This window comes from Xylaria bambusicola (assembly GCF_022495145.1).
Source record: "Xylaria bambusicola strain CBS 139988 unplaced genomic scaffold F5B22scaffold_12, whole genome shotgun sequence".
NCBI lineage: Eukaryota > Fungi > Ascomycota > Sordariomycetes > Xylariales > Xylariaceae > Xylaria > Xylaria bambusicola.
This window is the reverse complement of record NW_025953565.1, coordinates 400,379-424,869: the sequence shown is the minus strand read 5'-3', so window position 1 is coordinate 424,869 and position 24,491 is coordinate 400,379. Positions and strand designations below refer to the sequence as shown.

The 24,491-nt window shown below is 48.2% G+C and overlaps 4 protein-coding genes across 4 annotated transcripts; 2 read left to right on the top strand and 2 right to left on the bottom strand.

Annotated features, from left to right (window-relative positions):
* The first annotated feature begins 374 nt into the window (after positions 1 to 374).
* On the top strand, positions 375 to 3,711 carry F5B22DRAFT_65319 (exoribonuclease Dhp1). Its single transcript, XM_047979693.1, has 3 exons — positions 375 to 812; positions 886 to 2,947; positions 3,002 to 3,711. The coding sequence occupies exons 1-3, from the start codon at positions 503 to 505 to the stop codon at positions 3,549 to 3,551; spliced, it is 2,922 nt and encodes a 973-aa protein (XP_047832591.1). The 5' UTR covers positions 375 to 502; the 3' UTR covers positions 3,552 to 3,711.
* Positions 3,712 to 5,752: 2,041 nt separating this feature from the next.
* F5B22DRAFT_65278 (GTPase) lies at positions 5,753 to 14,322 on the top strand. The gene is made up of 12 exons (XM_047979668.1): positions 5,753 to 5,936; positions 6,050 to 7,555; positions 7,608 to 7,966; positions 8,024 to 8,138; positions 8,197 to 9,717; positions 9,787 to 9,946; positions 10,000 to 10,289; positions 10,344 to 10,631; positions 10,681 to 11,992; positions 12,049 to 13,897; positions 13,966 to 14,218; positions 14,288 to 14,322. The coding sequence occupies exons 1-12, from the start codon at positions 5,865 to 5,867 to the stop codon at positions 14,300 to 14,302; spliced, it is 7,740 nt and encodes a 2,579-aa protein (XP_047832590.1). The 5' UTR covers positions 5,753 to 5,864; the 3' UTR covers positions 14,303 to 14,322.
* Positions 14,323 to 15,568: 1,246 nt separating this feature from the next.
* On the bottom strand, positions 15,569 to 17,073 carry F5B22DRAFT_653978 (uncharacterized protein; the record flags this gene model as incomplete). The annotated part of the gene is made up of 4 exons (XM_047979766.1): positions 15,569 to 16,302; positions 16,392 to 16,547; positions 16,649 to 16,894; positions 16,983 to 17,073. The coding sequence occupies 4 exons, from the start codon at positions 17,071 to 17,073 to the stop codon at positions 15,569 to 15,571; spliced, it is 1,227 nt and encodes a 408-aa protein (XP_047832589.1).
* Positions 17,074 to 18,718: 1,645 nt separating this feature from the next.
* On the bottom strand, positions 18,719 to 21,453 carry F5B22DRAFT_653976 (sugar transporter-domain-containing protein; the record flags this gene model as incomplete). The annotated part of the gene is made up of 8 exons (XM_047979765.1): positions 21,163 to 21,453; positions 21,045 to 21,077; positions 20,898 to 20,978; positions 20,391 to 20,845; positions 20,066 to 20,338; positions 19,700 to 20,008; positions 19,197 to 19,642; positions 18,719 to 19,081 (listed from the first exon to the last, which is right to left on the bottom strand). Exons 1-8 carry the CDS (start codon positions 21,186 to 21,188, stop codon positions 18,719 to 18,721), a joined length of 1,986 nt encoding a protein of 661 aa, XP_047832588.1. The 5' UTR covers positions 21,189 to 21,453.
* Between the last annotated feature and the right edge of the window lie 3,038 nt (positions 21,454 to 24,491).

Genomic DNA, 24,491 nt, shown 5'->3' with positions numbered 1-24,491 from the left:
TGCGAACTCTTTATTCGCAGGAAGCCTTGTTGCGCAACTCGTCCGTCTACATCATAATTTCTTGCACATCGGGCGAACGTGGAAGAGAAGCCCTTTGTTTCCCACCAGACTTGCGCGCGCCTTTTCCTACCATATATCCGGAATTCTGCCGTTCCTCGGACCATGAAAGTTGTTTGAACAGTGAAAGGAGACCTGACGAACGCTCTTTCCCCGTCGCGTCGACCTCTTTCCTTTCTAGCCGTTAGGCTGTAATCTACGAGTAGTGCGCAAACTCGCGGCTTTTGTCGCTCTATTGATTTGAGATCGAATCGCGGCCTCTTTGTCTTTATCCTGTATAGTGTGGCGCCATACGTTCTTGTCAGTGTGTCTCTAGTAGCGCTTTGGTGGTCGTAGCGGCATCGCTGTTCATTTTCTCTGGATCGGAGTAGAGAAGCTCGAGGTTCGCCAGTGTCATCCTAATCTCTGCAGACAACTTCCAGCTAGATATATTACAACCGCCGTAATGGGTATCCCAGCTGCGTTCCGGTGGCTCTCCACCAAGTACCCCAAAATCATCTCCCCAGTTATTGAGGACAAGCCGATCGTCATGGACGATGGCTCCGTGATACCTGTCGATACTACGCGCCCAAATCCGAATGGCGAAGAATTCGATAACCTCTATCTCGATATGAATGGCATCGTTCATCCTTGTTCACATCCCGAGGATAGGCCTGCTCCTAAAGATGAGGAAGAGATGATGTTGGAAATTTTCAAGTACACTGATCGTGTAGTTAACATGGTTCGTCCAAGGAAGCTGTTGATGATTGCTATTGGTAAGAATTCCTCCAACTCGCACACTGGCTCTCTCAGTACAAGCAAGTTCCACTAACACTTCATTCTTTGTAGATGGTGTTGCTCCGCGTGCGAAGATGAATCAACAGCGATCCCGTCGCTTCCGTGCCGCACAAGAGGCAAAGGATAAACAGGCTGATAAGGAGGAGTTATTGAAGATGATCAAACAACAGAATGGCGGTGTTTTACCACCCGAAACATTGGCTTCGTTAACTAAGAAGGCTTTCGATTCAAATTCAATTACTCCTGGTACCCCATTTATGGACATCCTAGCTATCAGTTTGAGATATTGGTGTGCTTATAAGCTTAACACTGATCCCGGCTGGGCTAATATGAAAGTCATTATCTCTGATGCTACAGTACCTGGGGAGGGCGAGCACAAGATCATGAATTTTGTTCGTTCACAAAGAGCTTCACCTGACCACGATCCAAATACGAGACATGTGATATATGGGCTGGATGCCGATCTCATTATGCTGGGGCTTGCGACCCATGAACCTCATTTCCGTGTGCTCCGAGAAGATGTCTTTTTTCAGGAAGGCAAGGCCCGTACCTGCAAGATATGTGGTCAAAAGGGCCACGATGCACAAAGTTGTCGCGGAGAAGCAAAACAGAAAGATGGTGAGTTCGACGAGAAGGACAAAGCTGTTCCGCAAAAGCCTTTCATCTGGCTGCATGTATCAGTACTGCGGGAGTATCTCGCTGTAGAGCTCGAAGTGCCTGGTTTACCGTTCCGTTGGGATCAGGAACGAGCGATAGATGATTGGGTTTTTATGTGCTTCTTTGTTGGCAACGATTTCCTTCCCCACTTGCCTGCTCTTGAAATTCGCGAGAATGGCATCGATACATTGACTGCTATCTGGAGAGACAACTTGGCTTTCATGGGTGGCTACATGACTAAAGATGGGCATGTTGACTTGGAGAGGGCACAATACATTCTTGATGGACTCGGAAAACAGGAGGACGCCATCTTCAGGCGTCGAAAAGAGGTGGAAGACAGACGTGAGGCAAATTTCAAGCGACGAAAACTACAGGACCAACAACGCAACGGCCACAATTATTCCCAAGGGGGCAAGGGAGGAGACAAACCTGGAAATGGCCTCCCTGGCGGACTATCTGATTCTCTTACACACGACATGATTGTGAAACGTGGTGCAACAGCCGGCGACGCCAATACAGCAAACAAGAGTGCTGCCGCTGTTCTTAGAAGCCAGATTCAAGGCCTCATGCCGACACCGAAACCCAAAGAAGAGACAGAGAAATCAGAACCACAGGTGGCTTCCGGTGCAGCAAAGCGCAAGGCATCAATGATGGAGGCGGATGGCACTAGTACCCCAGGTAGTGAATCTACTGCAGAGGAAGAGCCAGAAGACAGCGTTCGACTTTGGGAAGACGGCTACGCAGACAGGTACTATGAACAGAAGTTTAAGATTGACCCGAAAGACCTAGACTTCCGACGTAAAGTGGCCTGGGCCTATACCGAAGGATTGGCGTGGGTCCTTAGATATTACTTTCAAGGTTGTCCCTCGTGGGAGTGGTTTTATCCGTATCACTACGCACCCTTCGCTCAAGACTTTAGGGACCTGGCCAAGCTGGAAATTAAATTCGAGAAGGGCAGAATCGCAAGGCCATTTGAGCAGCTCATGAGTGTACAGCCGGCTGCCTCGCGCCATGTGCTCCCAGATGTCTTCCACTCCTTGATGACAGATCCAGAAAGTCCAATCATAGACTTCTACCCCGAAGACTTTGTAGTCGATCTCAACGGCAAGAAGATGGCCTGGCAGGGCGTGGCCCTTCTCCCATTCATCGAAATGCCTCGCCTCTTGGCTGCTATTGAGGAGAAATACGCGTTGTTAGCCCCGGAAGATGCTGCTCGCAACGAGCCCGGAAGAGAATATCTTCTACTTTCCGAGGAAAACCAGGAGTTGTATGATGATATCATTGCACAATTCTATTCAAAGAAGCAAGGTGCCCCCCAGAGCAAACTTGACCCTCGTAAAAGTCAAGGTCTCTCGGGCAAGATCGAAAAGATGCCAGAGTATCTTCCACACGCCACTCTAGAATACCCGCTAGAACGCAAGGGGATGCCCGATATAGATGATGATCGGTCCCTGACGTAAGTCTTCTCTTTAGAATTTACAATATTGCAATTGACACTGACCTTGCCTAGTGTCCACTATAACATGCCGAGTTCCTCGCATACGCACAAGTCCATGCTTTTACGAGGGGTACGGCTACCCGTGCCAGCCTTGAACAGCAGCGATATTGAAGAGCTCAAGGGAAAGACGCGAAACTCGGGTCGGAGCTACCGCGGGGCTCCCCTTGGGCGTCAGCATCATGATGGGAGAAGAGAACGTATGAACTACGGTCCAGACTCGCGACGCGGAGGAAACAATCGTCATTATAACAACAGGGGCGGATACAACGGGCCCAATACATACCCGGGCTCAGCTCCTGTAATTCCGCCGGGATGGGCACCACCACCGCCCGGTTTCCCTGGGTTTGGCAGTGGGGTACCGCCACCGCCCCCGGGCTACCAGGGTGGTAGGACCGGCGGATACGGCAACGGCCATTACGGAGGAGGCCCAGCTTATAACCAGCGACAGGCGCCACCAGGCATCTCTGATTATCAAAACTATGGAGGACAGTACAATGGCCCCCCGCCTGGGTATCAAGGGCATGACCAGCGTCGTGGTCGCGGCGGATACGGTCATAGATGAAGGCCGATATAGGCGCGCCGTGTTACTAGATATGAGCTGAAAATGTATATATGTGAAGATGAAAAGTTACTCGTCACATTTGCGTCTTTACCGCTATTGTTCACGCATGGGAAGTATACCCGATTGGTCTTGGAGCACGCCCATGGCTTCGACAATACTCAGTAGAACACCTACACGTATGCTACTAGAGATAACGGAAGAAGATGTCTGGGTAGGCTTACCGTTTACCCCCGCATCCTTACCGCAGTGCCTACCTGCGCATGTTGATGTTGATAGGGTAAGGTGACCCCCAACGTACAGCTGGTCGTGAGTTAGGCATCCTATGGAGAATGCTGTATGTTTTTGAGCAGGGATTGGATTTGATGGCGTCTAGATACTCGGGTACTCAGTAGGTATGGCAAGCTTATCGGGATTTCCGACGTTGAATTGTAGAAGGATTTCGTAGGACACTTGTCAACCCCTAAGATGATTAGAATGCATACTATGTATGTAAAAATACAATGAAACAGCAAGAAAAGGTGTAGTGTACGGTACATCTGGGCTACCACATATCTATCTGTACAGTACTCAGTACGCATGTTCCCAAGTACCGAATTATCTCACCAGCAGCAGTGTGATTTATCCTTGGCTGGCTAATTTTCGCTCATCTGGCCCGTGCAGGACGCTACTGTAGCTAGCGTGCAGCAGCATGTCATGAGCTTACTTAATAGCACCACGTTTCAGCACCTTGCAGCGTCCCCCCCGCAAAATCGACATGGGAGTCGTGATCCTTTCTTCACCTTTGCCGCACACCCACCACCGCTATTTTCCAATAAAATTAAATTCAATTCTCGATAGGGCCGCCAGCTCGATTCCTTCGGTGAGTGACCGCAGCGTCCTGTCACTCACCCGTCACTCACCCCTTTCACGCGCAGCTGTGGTTGGCTGCCGCGCCTGTGGCCCATCGATAGTACTACGTGCGTAAGTACTTGTATATCTCTTCCAAGAACCTACTACGACACCAGGGTCGCAAACAAATGAAACAGATGTACAGAGATACATACATACATATGTAGGTATAAGCACATAACTACCTACATACATGTAGATACCGGTACCTCCTTGAATTACCAGTGTACATATGGCGGTATTTGCGCTAGGAGGTACTTCAATCTCCAAGACAGCCGCCGGCTTATTCGTCCATGCCCAGACATTCCTTCAACTTCCTGAACAATGTTAATAGCCTTCCCAAGTGTGATTTTGTTAGTGGGCTCAGAGCGGGACCTTTGCTGGAGATCTTGCCCCAAGTGCTTGGCCCTACCTCAGTTCTTACTCAAGTAAGTAGGTCTATGAGATGTACACTTACTAAGTAAGTAATCTGCTAGTTCAGGGCCGGCAATTAGAGTAATTGAATTGCAAGTCTACCTTAGGCTAAGGACCTTAGGTAGGTGAGGTAGGTAATCCTGTGAATCATAGTAAGTATCTACCAGACACCTACCTACATGCCCCCCCGCTGTGCCTGCACCTGCACCTGCGCGCGTGCGATACCTACATAGTACGTCTCTGGGTCTGTCTGTCTGTCTGTCTGTCTGTTTGTCTCTCGGCCGGAATCCGTTTCTGCACGGCCACCACGCACAACAAACCAATGTCTACCTTATCTACTACTATGTATGTAGAGTACCGGTCGATGGTAGATATGTACATGTAGGCTCGCCATGCTGTATGTATCTATCTGTACGCGCCAATATGCACACCTCGGTAGGTCGATGTAGTATCCATGATCCCAGGCAAGAAGAATCTACTTTGTAAATTGTAAGTATTCGTTCACAAGCTACTACGTGCTAGCTAGCATGGCCGGGGGACCGCAGTCTACCTTAATCCTCCTGCTCCACTACGCCTTGTATCTTATTTCGGACGCCAAATTCACAACACACCCAATGCTATGGAATCTGATCTGATCTGATCGCTCTCCGGTCTTCTATCTTCTGTCGCGCAAACCAACGACCGGTCAATACCTTGACACCGTCTTGTTCTGCTTGCTGGCGAGTCCCTTTCTCTCGTCATCGTGCGCCATTGGCAAAATATATAGCACCGGCTCAACCCCGCCATTGTAGTCCTTGGAGGGAAAGTGAAGGAAGACCAGGAGAGGGAACAAGAATCACACGCGGCCGCCAGCTCCTCTGCCCACGATTCGAGCTATTGCTCCGTCTCGCGTCTCTAGAGAATCGTCCTCCTGTCGCCGCCTTTCTACCTCACATCGTACCTGCTCGACCGCCCCAACTCGCTTGATGGCGCCGTCATGACGTTTGCCCGATCCCCTTCGACTGTGACTAAATGGTACCCGATCACAAGATGAATAGTCATGCTGGCCTAGTCGGTTCTCTAGTCGAAAGACTTACCACCAGGGTGACTATCCCTCCCTCCGCCTAGAACTCGGTGCTCGGCACTAGAGTTTGATTCTACGCCGCGTGCGACACTCGGACTACGTTCCGTTGCTAACCTCTTCCTATTTACTACAGCTACCGCACCGCACAGGCACACACAGTTCCGAGCTCAAGCATGACGATATCGTTACCATTACCCGTGCCAGCATAGTCAAGCTCAGCTCGACCTCAATATCCCATATTCTACACGCCCTCATCTCGTTGCTGGAAGACGTATCCCGAGCCTACAAGAGCGGCCACCCGTCCTACATTCTTCAGTCTGAAATTTACATTGTTGCGCTTGCTGCCGATTGTTGTTCCGCCCATTGGCAAGCGCTCCGTGACTCCAGTTCAAGCGCCTCTCCCAATGCCTCGTCAGTTAATTCGGCCACCCAGATCCCGGTGTTGCCCAAGCCTTTAGACGACAAGTTAGTAAAACGGGTCTTCAGCTACCTTGAGGTCCTCATAGAGCCCATACCCGATGGATACGTCATCCCAGCGAAGGTGATATTAGAGGATGAGTTTGTACGTGAAATCTTGGATCCGCGCTATGACGAGCCCGCGCTCAGTCTCGCCTCGTCCAGTGGTTCAGACACCGCTCGAGACACGATTAACTCGCGCGAGGCCAACGATGACTTGACAGCCGCCGAACCCTATATCAAGAAAATTGCCGAGTTTGTGAGCGCAGCGAATTGGTCAGCGTCCTTCGACTATGTGCGGTCTGCCATCCGTAGCAAGAGAACCACTGCTTCCACACAGTCGAACAGCACCCAGAGCCTAACCATGTCTGAAGATGACAGGTCTCTCCTGGTTACTCTCAAGTTCCTCTCGTACTTATGGGTTGACGCTCTCAAGCTTGGTTTGGTCATGCAGGAGCTTAGCTCTACATTCCTCCACTTTCGGAGGATGTTCCAGAATACTGTGGCCCTAGTTGCGCCGCTGCTTATATTCAAGTGGATTGAGCGCTACCCTTGGGAGTTTGTGCGACTGCATAGCCAACGTAGGAAACTTGATGGTGGACCAGACACTCTCGCCGATATGACCCACTCCTTGGGTGACAATGGCAGAAGGCGCTCGTCTCTTTATCCTTTTCAGACAACCCTACTTATGCTTGTCCCAGAAGTATTTGAAGTAGCAAGTAATCTCCGGGATACTAAGGGTGGTAACATGGCCAAGAGGGTAGCTTTTCTCGAGGGCCTCAGAAAAGGGTTGCGCAACAAGAACGAGACAGCCGGTGTGTGTCTGGTGATACTATTGCGGGCCGCTCGTCATTTCCCCCCAGAGTCGGAATCGGCCTTCTTAAGCTATGTAATGGATATCCAGGATGAGCTGAAAGATGCTGTGTTCCGTCGACATAACCCGGTCGGCGATGGCATCTTGTTCGAACAAGATTTGACAACGGCCGCATGTATAAGCCTCATACACCTGAACCTTAACGTCTACGTAGATCCTCTGGTGCAGATTTGTGCACAACCCTCCGCTCCTTTGTCCTTCAGAGTTGCCATCATGCAGACATGCTCCTACTTCGCTCGAAGACCAGATGCCCAAGACTACCGTCGTCTCTACATCTCTGTCTCTGGGTTTATCCAACATATGTTGAAGGTGGGTCGTATCATTCTCAAGCGTCCCGGCGTGCAGTCGCTGACGGATCCAGGCCATGTCGACTGTGTCGACCGACCTTTACATAGGCGTTCGTCGATCCCACCGCAAACCATCGACAGGCGACGCCAGAACAGCAACCGGGATTGTGATATGCAACATTCTCAAATTTCTCAATTCGTCTCCACTAAGTTTATTCGAAAGCACATCACCAGATGCCAAGAACTCGGACTCGTTCTACGAAGAGATTTATGAGTCTTTTGTTTCGTGTCTGGTGACAGCAAATGATACGGTGAGGACGTTGTCTAGACCGCTTGCTCAGAGTATCCTACCGACCAACGGCTTGCTCGCGTCTGTGCGTCAGGCGACCCCTCTCGATTCGGAGAGTTTTAAGCTGAAATTCTGGAAGCTGACGTAGGCAACGTAGCGTCCCAAGCTGTTGGTAACAAGTCTTGGCTAACGGGTATGTAGTGCTTCGGTCCTATTGGACATGTGCGACAAGTGGTACCAACAGGAAGATGTCTCAATCATAAAATCCATTCACTCATACCTGGAATCGGGTTTGTTGCTTCTCTCCTCATGTCGGGTAAGCTACCCTCGCTGCCACACTTCCCTGCCCTGTGGTCGATTTAACACATACCCAGGAACTATGTAGATTGAATGAAGACTTCCCTGAACGTACAGCCGTTGCCATCAAAGCAGAGTCACTTCTGCTGTTAGCGCTCTGTTCTCCAGAGATCGAGACCTGTCAGCTTGTGACATCTGCTTTGGGGCTCCTAAACGAAGAATGCCAGATTCTGCTGAACGAGAGTCAGGAGGCGAACGTAGCGACTTTACAGCTACCCAACTACGAGATATACGCTGATATTGCATCGCGTGGATTCAGGTTTACTGGCATGATGGCTTTTCAGAAGCGTACTCGAGCGCTTTTGCGACGTATTACGTTTCCTGGCCCAAGCATACTTGACGCTTGGGAACGTGCTTTTGACAAATGGATTCACTTATCAAAGGATGTCTCCACAACGCCAATTGATGCTATTGACGAGAGGACCTTCTCGGAATGGCGAAATCTATCTGGATTCCTGGCCTCTCTCGGTGGTGTCTGCACTGCAGAGCAGGCTTACGGTGTCCTAGAGGAGTCTGTTATTAGCGGGCTCAAATGGATTGACCGAGTTGTGTCTGAAGACTCCGGAGAACCAATTCTGAACAGATACCTCAAACAGAGCACGCAGCTTCTCGCATGCCCCAATGTTCGCGTGAGAGAAACCATAAGAGATGTTCTGTCTACAGAGATATCGCCACCTCTATATCAACCGCTGTTCAAGACTTTAGGTTCCGAGCTTACCAATCTGTTCGAAGGCAAACTGAATACTGTTAATGGTCCGGACGCGGCGATCATCTTTGCTGAGCAAGCAGCTTCACTACTCAGAACGCTCGTGGAAAAGTTAGAGTCGCCCTCTGAACTTGGTGCTGCAGCATGCATGGATTTTAGCTCCGTTGGTCTCGATTTCGTTAAATTCCTCGACGGTGTAACTGAAAACGCCTCATGCTTACGGGTCAAGATCAAGGCTTGCCAGCTGTGTGAGTCTATTACTAAAAAGAAAGAACATTTAAATTTCCATGACGACATCAGGAAGCGGAATCAGTTGTTGGAGTACATTTTCAGCTGGATTGCCCGACCTCGTTCTCCGAAGGCCGATCTTTCTCACGGCATAATTCGCCAAGACGAAACAGCAAGGCTCCAAAGGGACTTAGATAAGGCTTGTTTCCGCTGTCTTGCTAGTCTTACATACAAACTCCCTCTTCAGCCGGGCGAGGGACAAACTGATGCAGGCACTAGCGAGCTAAAGTCACAGATGTTCCATACATATTTCAATCGATTCCTCTCTCTTCTTAACCATGAGTCTGCCGAAAATATCAGGGGAGATACTTCGGCTCACGATGAGGCCGGATCGACCTCCGCGTTGGCCATTACTATTCTTTCGAACCTCTTAAGTGCAAACATCGACGTGGGCCTGAAGCATTCTCTAAGTATTGGCTATCACGAAAACATTGAAATTCGCACTGCTTTTGTGAAGGTGCTCTGTAATATTTTAGTTCAGGGGACGGAATTCAGTACACTTTCTGATAAGGCAGTCAACGAAAAATACAATGCCTTGTTACAGGTAAATTTAATCTCAACTACAGGATCTGCCTGGTGTGGTGTATGTTACTGACGATGAGAACGTTCGCAGCTACTTACTCAAGATATGAGTTTGGTTATTGCCATCAGTACGGCTTGTCCTAGCAGCGAGGTGGAAGAAATGACAGTAGCCCTCCTCAACGTATTTGAGTCTCGTGGACTTGCGTTTGAGCTCATGGAGGCTCTGATCAAGCAAGAGATCGAGGATACAGGTACGTTAGATGCCCATTATTCGGAGCTGAGCAGCATCTGACTTTACTTATAGAAAACGAAGCGGAGCTCCTACGAAGAAATTGTGTCGCAACAAAAATGCTTTCCATTTATGCGAAGTGGAAGGGCTCAAATTATCTCAAATCAACTCTACAAAAGGTAGTCGAGAGGTTGATGTTAACCTCGGAAGACTTAGACTTGGAGCTCGACCCTGCGAGATTATCCTCTCAAGAAGAGCTTCAAAGAAATGCTATGCAATTACGAATTGTTGCGAAAGTCTTCATAGATGACATATGCGCATCCTCTACTAACATACCGCCATCGTTCAGGAAAATATGTAGTATTGTAAGTTGTCAATGATTCGGTAACTGAACAGTACCAATAGCTAACCTCCGCGAGATCTCTACTGCTGTTATGCCGAGGTTTCAGGAAGCGAAATACACTGCAGTTGGCGCCTTCATCTTTCTTCGGTTCTTCTGTCCTGCTATCGTTGCACCAGAATCAGAGAAGCTTGTGGCCGAACCTCCTTCCAAGGAGATGAGGCGAGGTTTGCTCTTAATCGCTAAGGTTATTCAGAACTTGGCGAATAATGTTCTCTTTGGAGCAAAGGAGCCATATATGTATCCACTCAACGACTTCTTAACCCAAAATATTTACAAAGTGACAACATTTCTAAGGGAGATATCAGTCAGTATGCTCGCCCCCCGTTCCCAACCACTTGCTAATCTTTTGGTAGGTGCCGCCTGATACTCTAGATACTACGCAGTCTGAAGTTGAGAATTTCGACTTCGGTTCTTGCGTTGTTCTACACCGTTTTCTAAATGAGCACTGGGATAACATCCGACAGCGCCTCATGTCTCAAGGACGGAGAGAGCAAATTCGCACTCCCAACGAGCTCTCCCGTGGCTACACGCCAGCTATCGAGCGACTTCGAACACTGATCACCACGTTGGGTCCACCCTCTTTGGCAATTACCTGGAATCGTCCACAGATATCGACAAACTACTTGCCCACATACTCCAGATTCCAAAACTTCATGTTACGTAATGCACACCGAGACACCAGCTCCTTCATGACCTCTCGCACTATATATGAGGGTGGTGAAACCAAGGACGGCCTAGCAGTAATTTGCGTAATTCTTCGTCACATTGATCGAGAGGCTGTTGACCACGGTGCTTTGTTATTCGCCTATCTGAAGCTCGCAAGCCGTCTTTGGCATAAACCTTTTGGCGTGTTCATTGATGCGACGTGTGACCACGGCGCCATCGAAAACCACGATGATCTCATCAAAGACCTTGAGAATCTCATGCCGACAGAAATGATCAGCCAGCTGACAAGGATGTATGTCTACAACATGAACAGCACATACAGGAAAACATTCCGACGCAATCTGCGTCTGGCTGGCAAACGCGAAGTGAATATGTTCGTGGGACCAAATACGGAAATACATCTGCTTGGAACCGTTCAGGATCTGCAGACACATTTTGTGCTTCGACAAGTTCACCTGCCCAAAGAAACCATCGATGTAGTGAAGGACACTCGATATGTCTTCCAACCTGTCACCAGACTCTCGAAGACTAAAGGAAAGATAGAGGTTACTATTAAGGTTGGCAGTCAGTTTGTTCAAATCACGACAGTGAAGAAACAAGAAGTTCATCCGACCCACCGCCTCAATGCTATTATCAATGACATATTCCGCCTTAGCGAGGTTGACGAAGCGCCAACATCCATTCCTACCGAGGATGATTCTGCTTTCGGACTGCGAGCGGATAACGGCAAAATTGTCATGTACTTCCAGAGTTCGAAGAAGAATGAGATTCTCCAATCCATCCGAAGTGCCAAGGCTAAGTACGGGAAGGATATAAGGAGTGTCAAGTCATTTGACAGGCTCGTTCGACCACAAGATATACCTGGGACACTCTTGAATCTAGCCTTGATGAACCTAGCAGCACCCGATCACTCCCTCAGAATCGCGTCTTATAACCTTTTAGGCGCACTTTGTCAAGCTTTCAAATTCAAGGCAGCTTCAAAGTTTACGTGCATAAATGGTAAGCAATGATTAGGCTCTTATACAGTTACTGAATAATACTGATACTCATCCCAGATGTGTACATACCCATGGACCCCAATCATTTCATCATCAATATAAGCAGGACTCTAGCCCTCGAAGAGCCTCAATTAACGGCTGATTTCTTGAACGAGTTTTTCGTCGGCTGGGAAAACTTCTCTGATGAACAGAAGCCATTGAGCCTTGCCTACATGGCACCGTGGTTACCAAATTTGCGCACATCGCTTCTTAGCGACGAAAGTGATAGCGAAAAGGGTAAAGACAAGATATCTGCTATCTTCCAAAAGCTCATAGATACCGCGGCGGTCGATTCGTCTCTTTGCCTCATACTTGAACAAACAGTGTTGCCTGCAATCTACAAAGACGAAATCCTTTTGGACCTCTTTCTCGAAGAGATCACTAAGGCGGCGCTTGCGGTCGGTCCTTATGATGAGCAGACACAGGCCTTGACATCGACGGTGACAGCGATCGGTACAATGACACTTCGTGGAAAGGTCATCTCGCGTCTGCGAAAAGCGCTGAATCGATCAGTCCTCCGGCCCACGAAACACCTCCCTCAGAATGCTGTCTGGGACGAGATTGTAATCTTACTACAGTTCTGCCTTGCACTATCGTTTGACAGCGGCGTGCAGTCTCAACTCTACATGCCAGAAATATTTCACATTGTCACAATGCTTGCAAATACTGGCCCTGTCGATGTCCGCACATCTGTTCAACGATTATTAGTCAACTCTCTTCACGCAGCATGCACCTCTTTTACGCTAGATGACCACAGGTCATCCAAGTTACATGGCATTCTTGAGTTAGTTTCAGACCCTAAAAACGAAAATTTCTGCATCGCTTCAGACTTCATACCAGATGGGTCTTCCATGTTCGCATTTCTTGATAGTTATCAACCGCTCTTAGCTACGGAACATCTTGCGATTCTACTCTTCGACACCTGCACTGTCGCTGCACCTTCCATCGACTTGGCAAATGCGTGGCGGTCTAGGTGGATGAGTCTAGTTGCCAGCACTGCATTTCAGAATAACCCTGCAATTCAACCACGTGCTTTCACTGTCATGGGCTGCTTGGCACGCGAAGAGATTGATGATGATCTTCTTTACCAAGTTCTAGTAGCCCTTCGCCACAGCATCACCCGCTTTGGAGAGGATGGCTCTACCGATATGCTTATCGCCGTAGTATCGGCCCTCTCCAAGATGATTACCAAACTAACTTCGGCATCTCGTTATGGACTGCAGCTCTTCTGGCTTGCGATGTCCTTGATCCGACTCATGCCAACAGCTCGTCTATTTAACTGCGCAACGCAGTTATTGGAAGCTGTGCTCACTAACATCGGTATCTCAAGTGAGCTTAGGAGCGAGAAAACGGCAGCGTTTCTCCTTCAAGGCCGTAGCACATTGGAAGAGGCCACTCTCCCACTAGATGAAGTTTACGGCGTGCATTTTACACCAGACAACTTCCATTCTGCCGTCTGTGCCTGTCTAGTGCGCGGTCTTACTGACCCCATCACAAAGCCGTCTACACTACGTGTCGTCTCAACATTCCTAGAATTAACGACGAGTTCGTTCTCGTCCAAGTCGTCCACTATCGCACCGGCTGTCTTCTATCAATCTCCATATATGGCCCTACTTCAATCAAGAGTCACCAGCTCAGACAGAATTAAGGAGTGTCTCTGGTCTGCTGGCTTTGACCCAGCTAGTGTTGCCAATCTCACACTCGAACGAGGTGTGCGTCTTACGGAATATGTTCAAGATAAAGATATTCTTCTATATGTTGCTATTCAGCTAGTAGATTTCCGGAATCTAGAAGACGAGATCCAGTCACACATGTTAACGTGGCTGGGTGATCTGGCTATAGAACGGCCAGCAGTTGTTATCCCAATGTGAGTAATCAATCAACGTGTACTTGTAGACACTCCGTAATGACCATTGGCTAATATTTCGACTCCAGGCGTTCGGCTATCACATCTCTTCTTGATGAGATCCTGCTTCATGCCAAGAATCCAACAGCCGTCAAAGCAGCACATGGGTTGCTTCGGATGGTAACTACTAATCCCAAGTTCGCATCTACTAAGGACAACCATGACACGATCGATGATTTTCTTGAAGATATGGGATTCGAAGGATTATGGCGTTCCCATTCCTTCGTCCAGTCTCAAGAATTTGATAAGCAGCTCATAGTGCTGACAGAAAAACTGATTGAAGTAAGTCTCCGAATACGATTGCTGCAGTGAAATGGCATTATATGCAAGCAAATGCTAATTTTAATTCAGCTTATTATTATGTGAACCACGATAAGCGACCACGACTAAGAGGAACATCACCTCTCATTTTCGGGGACTATGAGAAGTACATTTTTTGCATAGCGAGCGAGCTTTGGATAACATTTCATCCACCACCGTCACATTTTGGAGTGGGGGTACCGAGTTATACTTGGTGTATAGACGGAGTAGGCGAGGTGGAAGGCAAAAAAGATAAAGACATGATGATCTGAACGAAAAGTTAAAAAAGAAAAAAGTATCCCACACATATCTGATATTCGCCCCCATCGCCAGCGGATTTAGCGCCCCATATGCATATAGCGGAATGAACCTGATGAGAGCATATGTGAACTACGAATAAAAGAAAAAAGAAATTCTTATCTTTGCAGACTATGTGAATAGTGTGTGGCGATGATCCTTAATTGCACGACGCGCTTATGTACCGCGAGTAAATGTGCCTGTTGTCTGAGATCAATAATTGACCAAGTCGTGATAGAACTATGGCAGTCATAGGTGGACTTTAACGCACAGCAAATGCTGATTAGTTAGGATACTGCAGCGGTGATCTAATCATCTTCATTTCTCCTCCTCGACAGAATCAACGGTACGAGGGTGTCAACTTGTATTTCCTTCCTGTACATCGGGTCCTCTAGCTTTGTGGTATCGAAACCATCGCGGGTGGGATCTACTTGCGCTCTTTCGCACTGGGAGAAACGAAACGTGTGTTAGGCGGGAGTTGAACGAGTGCGAATTCGTTTGATGTCCGGATCTCACGCCTAGACTATGGAGGAAGATGATAGTGTTTGTGGATTCGACACTGTATCGATCGCTCTTTGGTAGATGGGAGCCCATTATCTACAGTACGACGAGAAAGTAAACAGACATGTGATATTAACGAAGACTTTTCTGGTAAATTATGGTTAACTAATTGATAGTCGAGTGACCTCTAGCTGCTACTTAGACAGTCCAGCTCGCTTGTTTGCGTGAGAAGCTCCCGCTTCTTCTCACTGTCACATGCCTATTTTTCTTTTCCAATCGATACCCAGAAGCTGTTTACTACACCATGTGTTCGTATAAGGGGGTCTAGCTTCCGCCTTCCGCCTGTGGTACGTTGTGGGCATTGCCTTCAGTACCCAAGATATATTTGTTAAGAAAGGTGTTCGTGTACGATGGTTTTTCTCCTTCTCTTTTCGGGTTTTGCCATCGGAATTGGCGGTGTGTTTCCCAGGCTATGTGCTCATATCTGAAGACTTTCTCTTCTTTTTGTTTGCCCTTGGTTTGTATGTTGGATCTTCATCCAGTAGATAGCCATCTCAGTAAATATTCAGCCACTAGAGGCGTATAGTCTGGATTCCATTCCTCTGAATCTTCACCCCTTGGATCACCATCTTCTGGATCCCCATCCTCTGAATCTTCACCTCCTGGATCACCATCTTCTGGATCCCCATCCTCTGAATCTTCACCTCCTGGATCCGCATCTTCTGGATCCCCATCTTCTGGATCCCCATCTTCTGGATCCCCATCTTCTGGATCCCCATCTTCTGGATCCCCATCTTCTGGATCCCCATCTTCTGAATCTCCATCTTCTGGCTCACTGTCAATCAAGGATGCGTTCAATAGCTCTTTTAATTGGCCTGTGCCGAATGGAGTTGATGAGAGCACCTTATCTACTCGTTCCCATTGAATTTTTGGATTGATGCGTTCAAGGAAGGTATTTAGACCACGGAATACGGCGTAGGGCAGAGAACCCTCAGGGGTCGAGTCATCGAAACGGCGCAGCCAAACAGTGTAAGTGGAGTCAGTTTCTATGTCGCCGATCTTGCTGTCCTCGAAGTTGCCGCTAGATACAAAACTCCAGCCTTTGAGGTAGTACTTGATTTCGGATTCCATACGCGGGCTCTGGTTCTGCATGCATACGATCGTTGTCCGTCCGAGATTTGCAGTCACCTCCTCAAGCAGCAATCCGAAAGCAGCGATGCAGCACGGGCTGAATTGCGGCATATGGCAAGGGACGAAGTAGGGAACGTCTAATTAGCCGCATCTTAGCTTCACCATAACAGACCCCAAAATGAGAGGCCCTTGTGAGGAGACTGTTATGAGAATAATCGACACTTACTGAGAATACCATTGTCGCACCCCTCACCACGTATATTCTTAACGCGCTCAGCGTACTCGGGTGGGAAAACCCAAACTCTGTCGGGAGACAAAGCATTACATCTCTCATTCTCTGTCCATGGGTCATTGAAGCCTTGTGACTTCATGTGAAATGCCACTAGTTTTTGGTGTCAGCAGCCAACAGAGTTTCGAACCCGTTACGAGTTCTCCGACACAAATTGGCAAAGCATCAGAGAGGGAAAACAGACATTCACTTACAGACCCCCAGGACATTAGCACCTTGCTCGACTACAAATACCCAACCTTCCGTTATCATTGACGGTTTTATATAGTTATACATGATCTTGAAGATCGCCTCCCGGTGTCTCGACAGCGCGATTGTCCATGTCTGTTCCATAGTGTAGTTACCACATCGGATGAAATTTTTGACTTCACACGAATGATCCGCGCAAAATTTGGCAATTCTGTCAACGTCTTTTTCATGACGAGCCCATCTCAGATATACTAAGACTAAGTTAGTTATCACTAATTGAAATAAACAGACAATGAGTTCAGGGAGCTCTTTAAGGCTGCCCATTTCAAACTAGCGTACCTGGGCCGTCCTCTGTCTCCATCAAAAACCGAGGTTCCATCAAGTTGAAATTGTAACTGGGAATTTGATGTTTCGAAAATTCTGAATCCATCCTTCCCTTTCTTGTGTATGAATTCTCGTATTGTGCCGTGCAGAATAAGTGTATAAGTTCTTAAGTGCTTGACTAGTAGAGTATTTGTTGTAGATGCTGATCTGTGCAGAGGAAAAGATAGATGTGAAATGGGAGCTAGGAGACAAGACGAGAGATGTTGATGGATCATTCTCACTGGCTTATAGCCACAATCGGTGAAAAGGAAAGAGGTCCTGATGTCAGGCACGCACGAAAGTAGGGGCTCCCAACTATCTCGAACACACCTACTAGAGTTGTTGATTTGATAACATGCGCTACGTCATCAGGTCTTAATGTCTTCGGGAAGGAAAACCCCACAAAAGCAGGAGCATCAGACAGAATGCTCGTTCTCTTCCCGTTAATACTACTGTTGTAATGGATACAGGACCTCGATGATAACCCATGTGTCCTTCCAAAAGACCATGACACCAGAATCTGCTCAGGACAACGTGCTACGTAGCCGCTCCTCGAGGCCGGATTCGTTAGATACGATACGGATTCCTTCTTCACGTTGTCGACACTCGAGGGTCTCGAGGCTTAAAGTAAACTGTGCGCCTATAGACAAAAAATCTCTGTAGGCTAGGTCTATGTGCACTGTATATGAGTGAGCGAAGGGTATCAAGCTTGCCTAAGGTATGAGGACAGCATGTATTACACAGATAGCTAAGTTCTTGCTCGGCATCTATACCAAAGTGTCCACCACACCACACGTGATCCCGCACCACGCACCGATATAGCTTCCAAGTGAAAAGCAGCAGTTCACCATAATACAATAATACTTTACAGCTGGTTTCCCTCTTGGCCTTAATAGCTGACTTTAATTCTATACAAAGTTGTTTCTGTCTTTGCTAGCCTCTAAGGCTCGTTAACATGTCTTATAGTAGGGAAATTCTGTAAATATAATTGATTCCTCTTTCTATGCCTTATAAGCGGGACTCTTACAAGATTTGTTAGGCAGACTGCATACTTAGCCGTAATTAACGCGTATATAAGATAAATAGAAGTACATAGCTAATATCTTTAATCATGGCATATGATACCCATATCCACGGTATACTGCGGAAGGCGTTATTAAGTGTGACGGGCTAATGCTTCGTTCCGCTATACTACTCTATTCTCCCGGCCGAAGATACGAGCATGAATGAGTGCCATTTTCGGTGCCGTAAAGCAGGCAGCTACGCAAACCTCATGCGGCGGGTGTTTCATCACTCAGCACCGTTTTCTTTTGGTATAATAGTTATAGCATAAGACATACACGAGACGCAGTCTTGATCCCCAAATCACAGACCTACAGCACGTAAGCATTGTAAGAGGGGGCAAGGGCGGAGTAATACATTGCATCTGAGCTCCAAGACAATTCAACTACGGATTAGGTAGTTGCTATATATCGCAAATGGGTATGAGGGTATAAGTTCCAAGTCGAAAGGAGAAAAGAAAGAAAAGTAAGTAAAAGATGGGCGCATGAACCCGCGTGTCAGATAGCATGAACTCTTCCCGTGAAGAAACAAGCAAATCTCTTCTCATCACAAGTGTCACGCTCAGATCTACCACCAGTACATCATGAACACCCGACCTCACGCATATGTAATCACAGCGTGCGAAGCGACCAGGAAACAGAGGCCAATCCTTAGTCTTGAACTACATTCTTCTCACCAGCAGGCGGTATGTCGGTACCAGTGGTCGTGGCGATAGCATCGCTATCGTGGTTTTTCTCAACCGAGGAGCTGCGAGCTGGCTCTGGGGTTGATACGACAACAGGCGGACTGTCGAATTGGTACAGCGGTTGGAGAGTAGCGCTTTTCTGCCAGAGTACCCAACGCTTGAACCACCATGGAAGAGCCTTGGTGAACTGGTACTTGATGAACAGCGTAGAGGGCACGGCAAAGATGTAGTCCAGTTCTTCTAAAGTGCGCTGCTTCGTTTCTGGTACCCACAGGAAGATCAGGACAAAGCCTAAAACGTTAAATCCAGCATACAAGCCAAATGCACCCTATATTGAAGCAATTAAGTCAGTGATTTGTCCAGTTCTCTCCATCCTGTACTGGATCTATCTTAGGAGAGGGGAGCGTCCAAACAAGAACGATAGAACGAAAATAATGACTTACGACGACACCCAGCGAATCTAGAATTTTAGGGAAGGTAATACTCAGCACAGCAGCCCAAAACAGGTTCGTTGCCACTGCGAAAGCCATGCCGACCTCACGATGAGAAAGTGGGAAGACTTCAGCACTGTAGGCAAACGGAACAGGGCCTTCACCAGGAGAGTAGAATGCTGCAAAAACGTAGATGAACACGGCCACAAGGACGACATGGGTTGTTGACTGTTCGGGAAGAAGGTTGAAAAGACCAGCCGCAAGCAATGACCACGCCATGTTGGGGAATGTGAAAAGGAGAAGAGCGCGGCGGCCGAATGTATCGATTGTCCAGAAGGCAGGGAATGCAAAGAAGAAATTAATGGCACCAAAGCCGAAAGAGGCGAGAAGGGCCTGGAAGTTATTGGCGCCGGCAGCAACGAACACAGTCGAGGAGTAGAAGGCAATGATATTGATACCTAAAGAGACACGTCAGTTGAGGGACTTCGGACAAACTGCTGGATCTTATAACTAACCGCAGAGCTGCTGTGCAATCATAACCACAAAAGCGGCACCAGTAGCCCGTCGAAGGCGAGGGACTGTGAACAGCTCGAAGAAGCGAGTGACGTATGAAGCTTTCCCGATAACATTGGCCTCGACTTGAACCTGGGCATGGATAGCGTAAAGGTCGCGAGCTGCTTGGATGGGATTATTGCGTAGTTTCAAAAGCGATGTCATAGCCTCGGCGTACCGACCCTTTTTGATAAACCAGCGAGGACTCTCGGGGCAGAAAAGAATGAGAGATACCAGTGGTACAGCCGGAATGAAGGCCGAGCCAATTTGCACTGAGTTTTGGGTAGTTGTTAATACACGATTAATGACGCTTCTGTAGAGCTACTCACATCGCCAAGCAATCGGCCCAACACGTCCAACAACTAAATTGGCAATAGTCCCGAGCCAGATACCAAATGCAGTCCACATTTGCCATGTCATCGTCAATGCCCCACGGATGGAAGCTGGGCTGTTTTCGGCGGCGAAGATGGGCACAGTCGAGGCCTTGATACCCATACCGATACCAAGAAGCAGTCTCGTAGCGAGGAGTTGCTGCCAGTTCTGGGTAACAGCACCACCAATGGGGGTGATCAGACAGAAGATGGCAGAGATGAAAATGGTACCTGAACAAGTCAATACATCTAGTCACTGAATATGAGATCTAATTTGACAAACCTCGTCGGCCAAAGTAATTGTTTAAGGGGTCAGAGCACCAGCAACCTATCAGAGCTGAGCCAATGTATGGGGCCGAGTTGATCAAGCCAACAAGGAAAACGTCATGAGTCGAATTAGATCCAATGCCAAATTGCAAGGGAAAAGTTAGGTTGGCGCCATTGCTACCCTCTTGATCCCAGCCTTGCACGGCTGCTCCAATAGAACAGGTGATAATAGTCAGATATAGTGTTCTAGGAACACTCCATTTATGAGTGATTTCACGTTTGAGGGCGTAGATCTCGGCCTCGTCAAGTGCCTCGGCACCCTGAATATCTTCAAAGCAAGTTGGGTCCTGCGCAACGAGGGCTCCCTTCCGCAGGAGCGGTATGTGCTGGTCTAAGTTGTTCTCACGGGCAAATGCCTCGACATCGGAAAGCAATTGCTGCCGAGGAATACCTGCAAGCGGATTTCGGATCCTGTCCGTCGCGTTAAGTCTAGGTAGAAGATCACCAATCGGTTGTTACGTACTTAGCGTCCACGTTCTTGTTGATATCAATGTGGGCAGCAGAGCCACGACGGCCTTTCTCCGCATCATGGACAGGCTCAGGGCTGGACCAAGATGTTAGATTGATATTCTTATTTCAATTGAGCGACGCCTCTCGCGCCTGTACTTACGCCAAAGCAGCCGCGTCTTGTGCACCAGCTGTGCTGTGAAAGCTCCGTTAGATTCGACGCCCATTTCTCCCAATTAACCATGACGAATGATATCGTCTCACTTGGGTGAGGTGCTTACGTTGACACCGCCTCTTTCTCCGACATCTTCACACTTTTATATCGAATCTCCAAGGCAATGACGAAGTGTAGCTAGAAGGAAGCGTGGATATCGCTGAGCGGATAAGGTCCAGTCGGGCCACACAAGTTGGGATTGGAGTGAAGCGCCCTCTTTGCTCTTGTGGCGACAACGTCGTGATCGAGCGACGAAGGGGAAACAAAGAAGGTCAAAATCATGCGCAACACATGTGTAGCGATGACGCAGGGCTTTTATTACTTATTATTGCGGCGGTCGGCAATCAAGTAACATGTAGCCCAGCCGCAGGCGTAGGACAAAGTCGACCCTAGCTTCCTTCTCGATACCTAGGCAACGGCAGCTAGGCATCCTAGGTATATGTAAGTAAGGTAGGAAGTATGTACTTAGAGAGGGAGGCATACCGAGTGCCACCTGCACGCGGGTTGCGATGGCGGACACAGTACAGGTGAATGCGACCTAAACTGTCCCATACCTACGAAGTATCCCCTCATGGATGTCTCTCTGGTAAGTATGTGGATGCAGGGATACGAGCATGGGTCATTCGAAATGGCATCGTTACCTTAGGCCTACCATAGAGATTCTGGTGAACACCGGCTTAGGCAGTTTTGCTATGCTTTTAATCATCATATTTTGCTGCCCTGTCTGTCGGATGAGCCACGCGATGGGCAGAGTTTACCTAGAGTTGAGCCGCGATATCGTACCTTCGGTCTGCTCTAATTAATCTCCCGTCATCTACTACGTACTTACTATGTATCTTATGGAATGTCAGGATGTAAGTTGTCTGGCGAGGGTGATATTGCGGCAAGCCAAGGTAGCATCAGCAACTGAAGTAGCTTTGTTCCGTCTTGTTCCATGGAAATGGGTTTGATGTCCTTGCATGTCTAGCGTCGACGGCGAGCAGCAGCCCGCCCGCTCATTGGTGAATTAATATCCTGATGAGACTACAGGTCTCACGGCACATGCAGGTATCCAGCTTCGAGCTGAGAAGGCAATGGAACAAAGATACAGGACTTGACAACCCAGGTGATCTGCTGCCCAGCTGAATCGAGCCCCTAAGAAGTACTTACTCTGTCGGGCAATGTGTATGTATTTTACAATATATATACCGGTACTGGCAATAGCATTGTCGCCGTGTCAAGTTCTTTCTTTCTATCCATCGTCGAGTGCGGTAGGTACACAACAGAAACATGAGTTTTTCAGCCCTGACGATCACGAGAGCACAAAGCTATCTCGTACTCTGGACAACAACGCCTCTATTGGTCCCTTCACCCACTTGTTTCCCGTCTTGCTCGTACTAGATGGCAGTTCGATCATGCGTGTTTCACATCAGCTTACAAGCCGTTGGCATATCGTTCGTCGATGAGCTACCTATTATGTATTATGTTAGCATGCCGTATTGATGCGTATACATGCCTGTACACTTCAATTCTTTGCAAACCCACGGCGAGAGGAGGCTTACTATAGACATAATGTACGCAAGATTGCGCACAGGCAAAACTGACAAGGGTAGCTCCTAGGATGGTATTCAGAGGATTCGACAACAGGGTGGATGTTATCATCTACACATCTGTACCACCATCCTCAGGGTACTTCCCCAGTACTTACTTGTCTCTGTATTGAGATTCCATCGACCAACCCGAGATTATGCGGCCGGTTACTCCCCGGTAGAATAGGTAGGTGCCCATATCCCATATCAGAGCCTTGGAACAATGTTAGCAGGGCTTCTGTACGTCGCTAAAGCAGATTTGACAAATATCAGCACCACCCATACACGTGTGATGGGTGACATCACTTTTTATTCCTACGGCCTTTGGCTTGGCTGTACCTAGCGTACTCAAAGACCATTGGCCGGTCGTGCTGTGCCTCGTCGGACCTGGCGCACTGGGGTGGGCGGCAGAGGCTTTCACAATCCGGTGATGCTGTCAATGGCTGCTTCGACAATGTGAACTGATTGGGTGTTGTTCGGACTAAAGAATCCTACTTAGTATGGGTATATCTACCGGTACCGTGGCTAGCATCGCCTAGAAACCATCGTTGACGCCTCATAGCTTAGCTTTTGGCGCTGCCGATAATGATGGTGCCTTTGACAAGCCTTGGTATTCCTCTCATTGCGTATCAATTCCTTAGATCGATATCGCATGTTCGATCAAGCTTTTAGATGAATGCGGAGGTGGATTTCTAAGAGCGCTAATTAACTAACCTGTTCCCTGACCAACCTGCGCTGTGAGGTTGGTGCTAAGCAGAGCTGGGCAAAGACTAGAAGGGTCTGATCACAGGGATGTGGAAGGACCAGTGGAGCAATATGGAACGACTAAACATGCTTGACGACCTCAGTCAGACTCAGTCTTTGTATGATGAGATGAGTCGATTGACCTTGGCCCTGTGACACAAGCAAGTGACGGTGAGGACTGTAGCGAGGACTGTACTGAGTGAGTACTGCATAGGTATCTAGAAGCGGCCTAGGACTGGCTTCAAGCTGTTTTCGACTCTGGTCTGATCTGGCGAATGAACCCCCGACGCCATGGCTAGTTAGGAGGAATACGATGCCTGCTACCCGTGGCTTCAATGGCCTGTTCTCGGGTCATCTTTTTTAGGTCAAATGAGGGGAAAGCTTTCTCTCCAAGGGGGATGCGGAGAAGCTAGAGATCCTCCCGGTATTCAACGGCGTTGCCGAAGGCATCCTACTTAACTCGTTGCCTAAAAAGGAAACATCACACGGCTGCGAGAATAATTAAGCAGTTCGCCGCCGTAAACGCACGCACCTTCGCGTACATATATATGTACAGTAGCTTATACCTCTGCCTAGGTTGTGTAATACGGTAGTATACAGATGTCAGCTCGACACCTCTTATTTAGATTCCTGTCAGCTGATCGGCGCTGATGTGTACTTGTTTGTGCTCTTGCATGGTGCAGAAACGCAGGAATGAGGCGCTCCCATGTGCCAACGGAGCCTTGCCGCCGTCCTTGCCGCTGCGCAACACAAACTGCGAAATAACGCCTGTCCGGTCCTCGGAGGTGTGTGGTGAAAATATACGAGTCTGCCTGACTGCTTGCCTACCCGCGTAATCTACTGTATTGTGAGTAGACCCAAAGATGCGAAAAACAAGACGTGAAGAGAATCAGCAAACGGTAAGGCTGCATTGGAGCCCTGCATCTAATATCGACTCTCACTGCAGTCTGCATAGTTGTAGATATGTGCATCGTACTGTGTAAGCAACCTGTCAGTCATCGATACTACCTTAAAAAAAAAAAAGTCGAGGTAAATCCGAGGCTTGGAATTGGCCCGACACACAATTTCGAAACAGCCGCAGAAC

Bases quoted from the DNA above. Each gene is read 5' to 3' on its own strand.
- F5B22DRAFT_65319 (XM_047979693.1), top strand. From the start codon at position 503: ATGGGTATCCCAGCTGCGTTCCGGTGGCTCTCCACCAAGTACCCCAAA. The intron at 813-885 runs GTAAGAATTCCT...CATTCTTTGTAG, and splicing joins GCTGTTGATGATTGCTATTG to ATGGTGTTGCTCCGCGTGCG. The intron at 2,948-3,001 runs GTAAGTCTTCTC...GACCTTGCCTAG, and splicing joins GATGATGATCGGTCCCTGAC to TGTCCACTATAACATGCCGA.
- F5B22DRAFT_65278 (XM_047979668.1), top strand. From the start codon at position 5,865: ATGGTACCCGATCACAAGATGAATAGTCATGCTGGCCTAGTCGGTTCT. The intron at 9,718-9,786 runs GTAAATTTAATC...GAACGTTCGCAG, and splicing joins AATACAATGCCTTGTTACAG to CTACTTACTCAAGATATGAG. The intron at 10,632-10,680 runs GTCAGTATGCTC...ATCTTTTGGTAG, and splicing joins CATTTCTAAGGGAGATATCA to GTGCCGCCTGATACTCTAGA.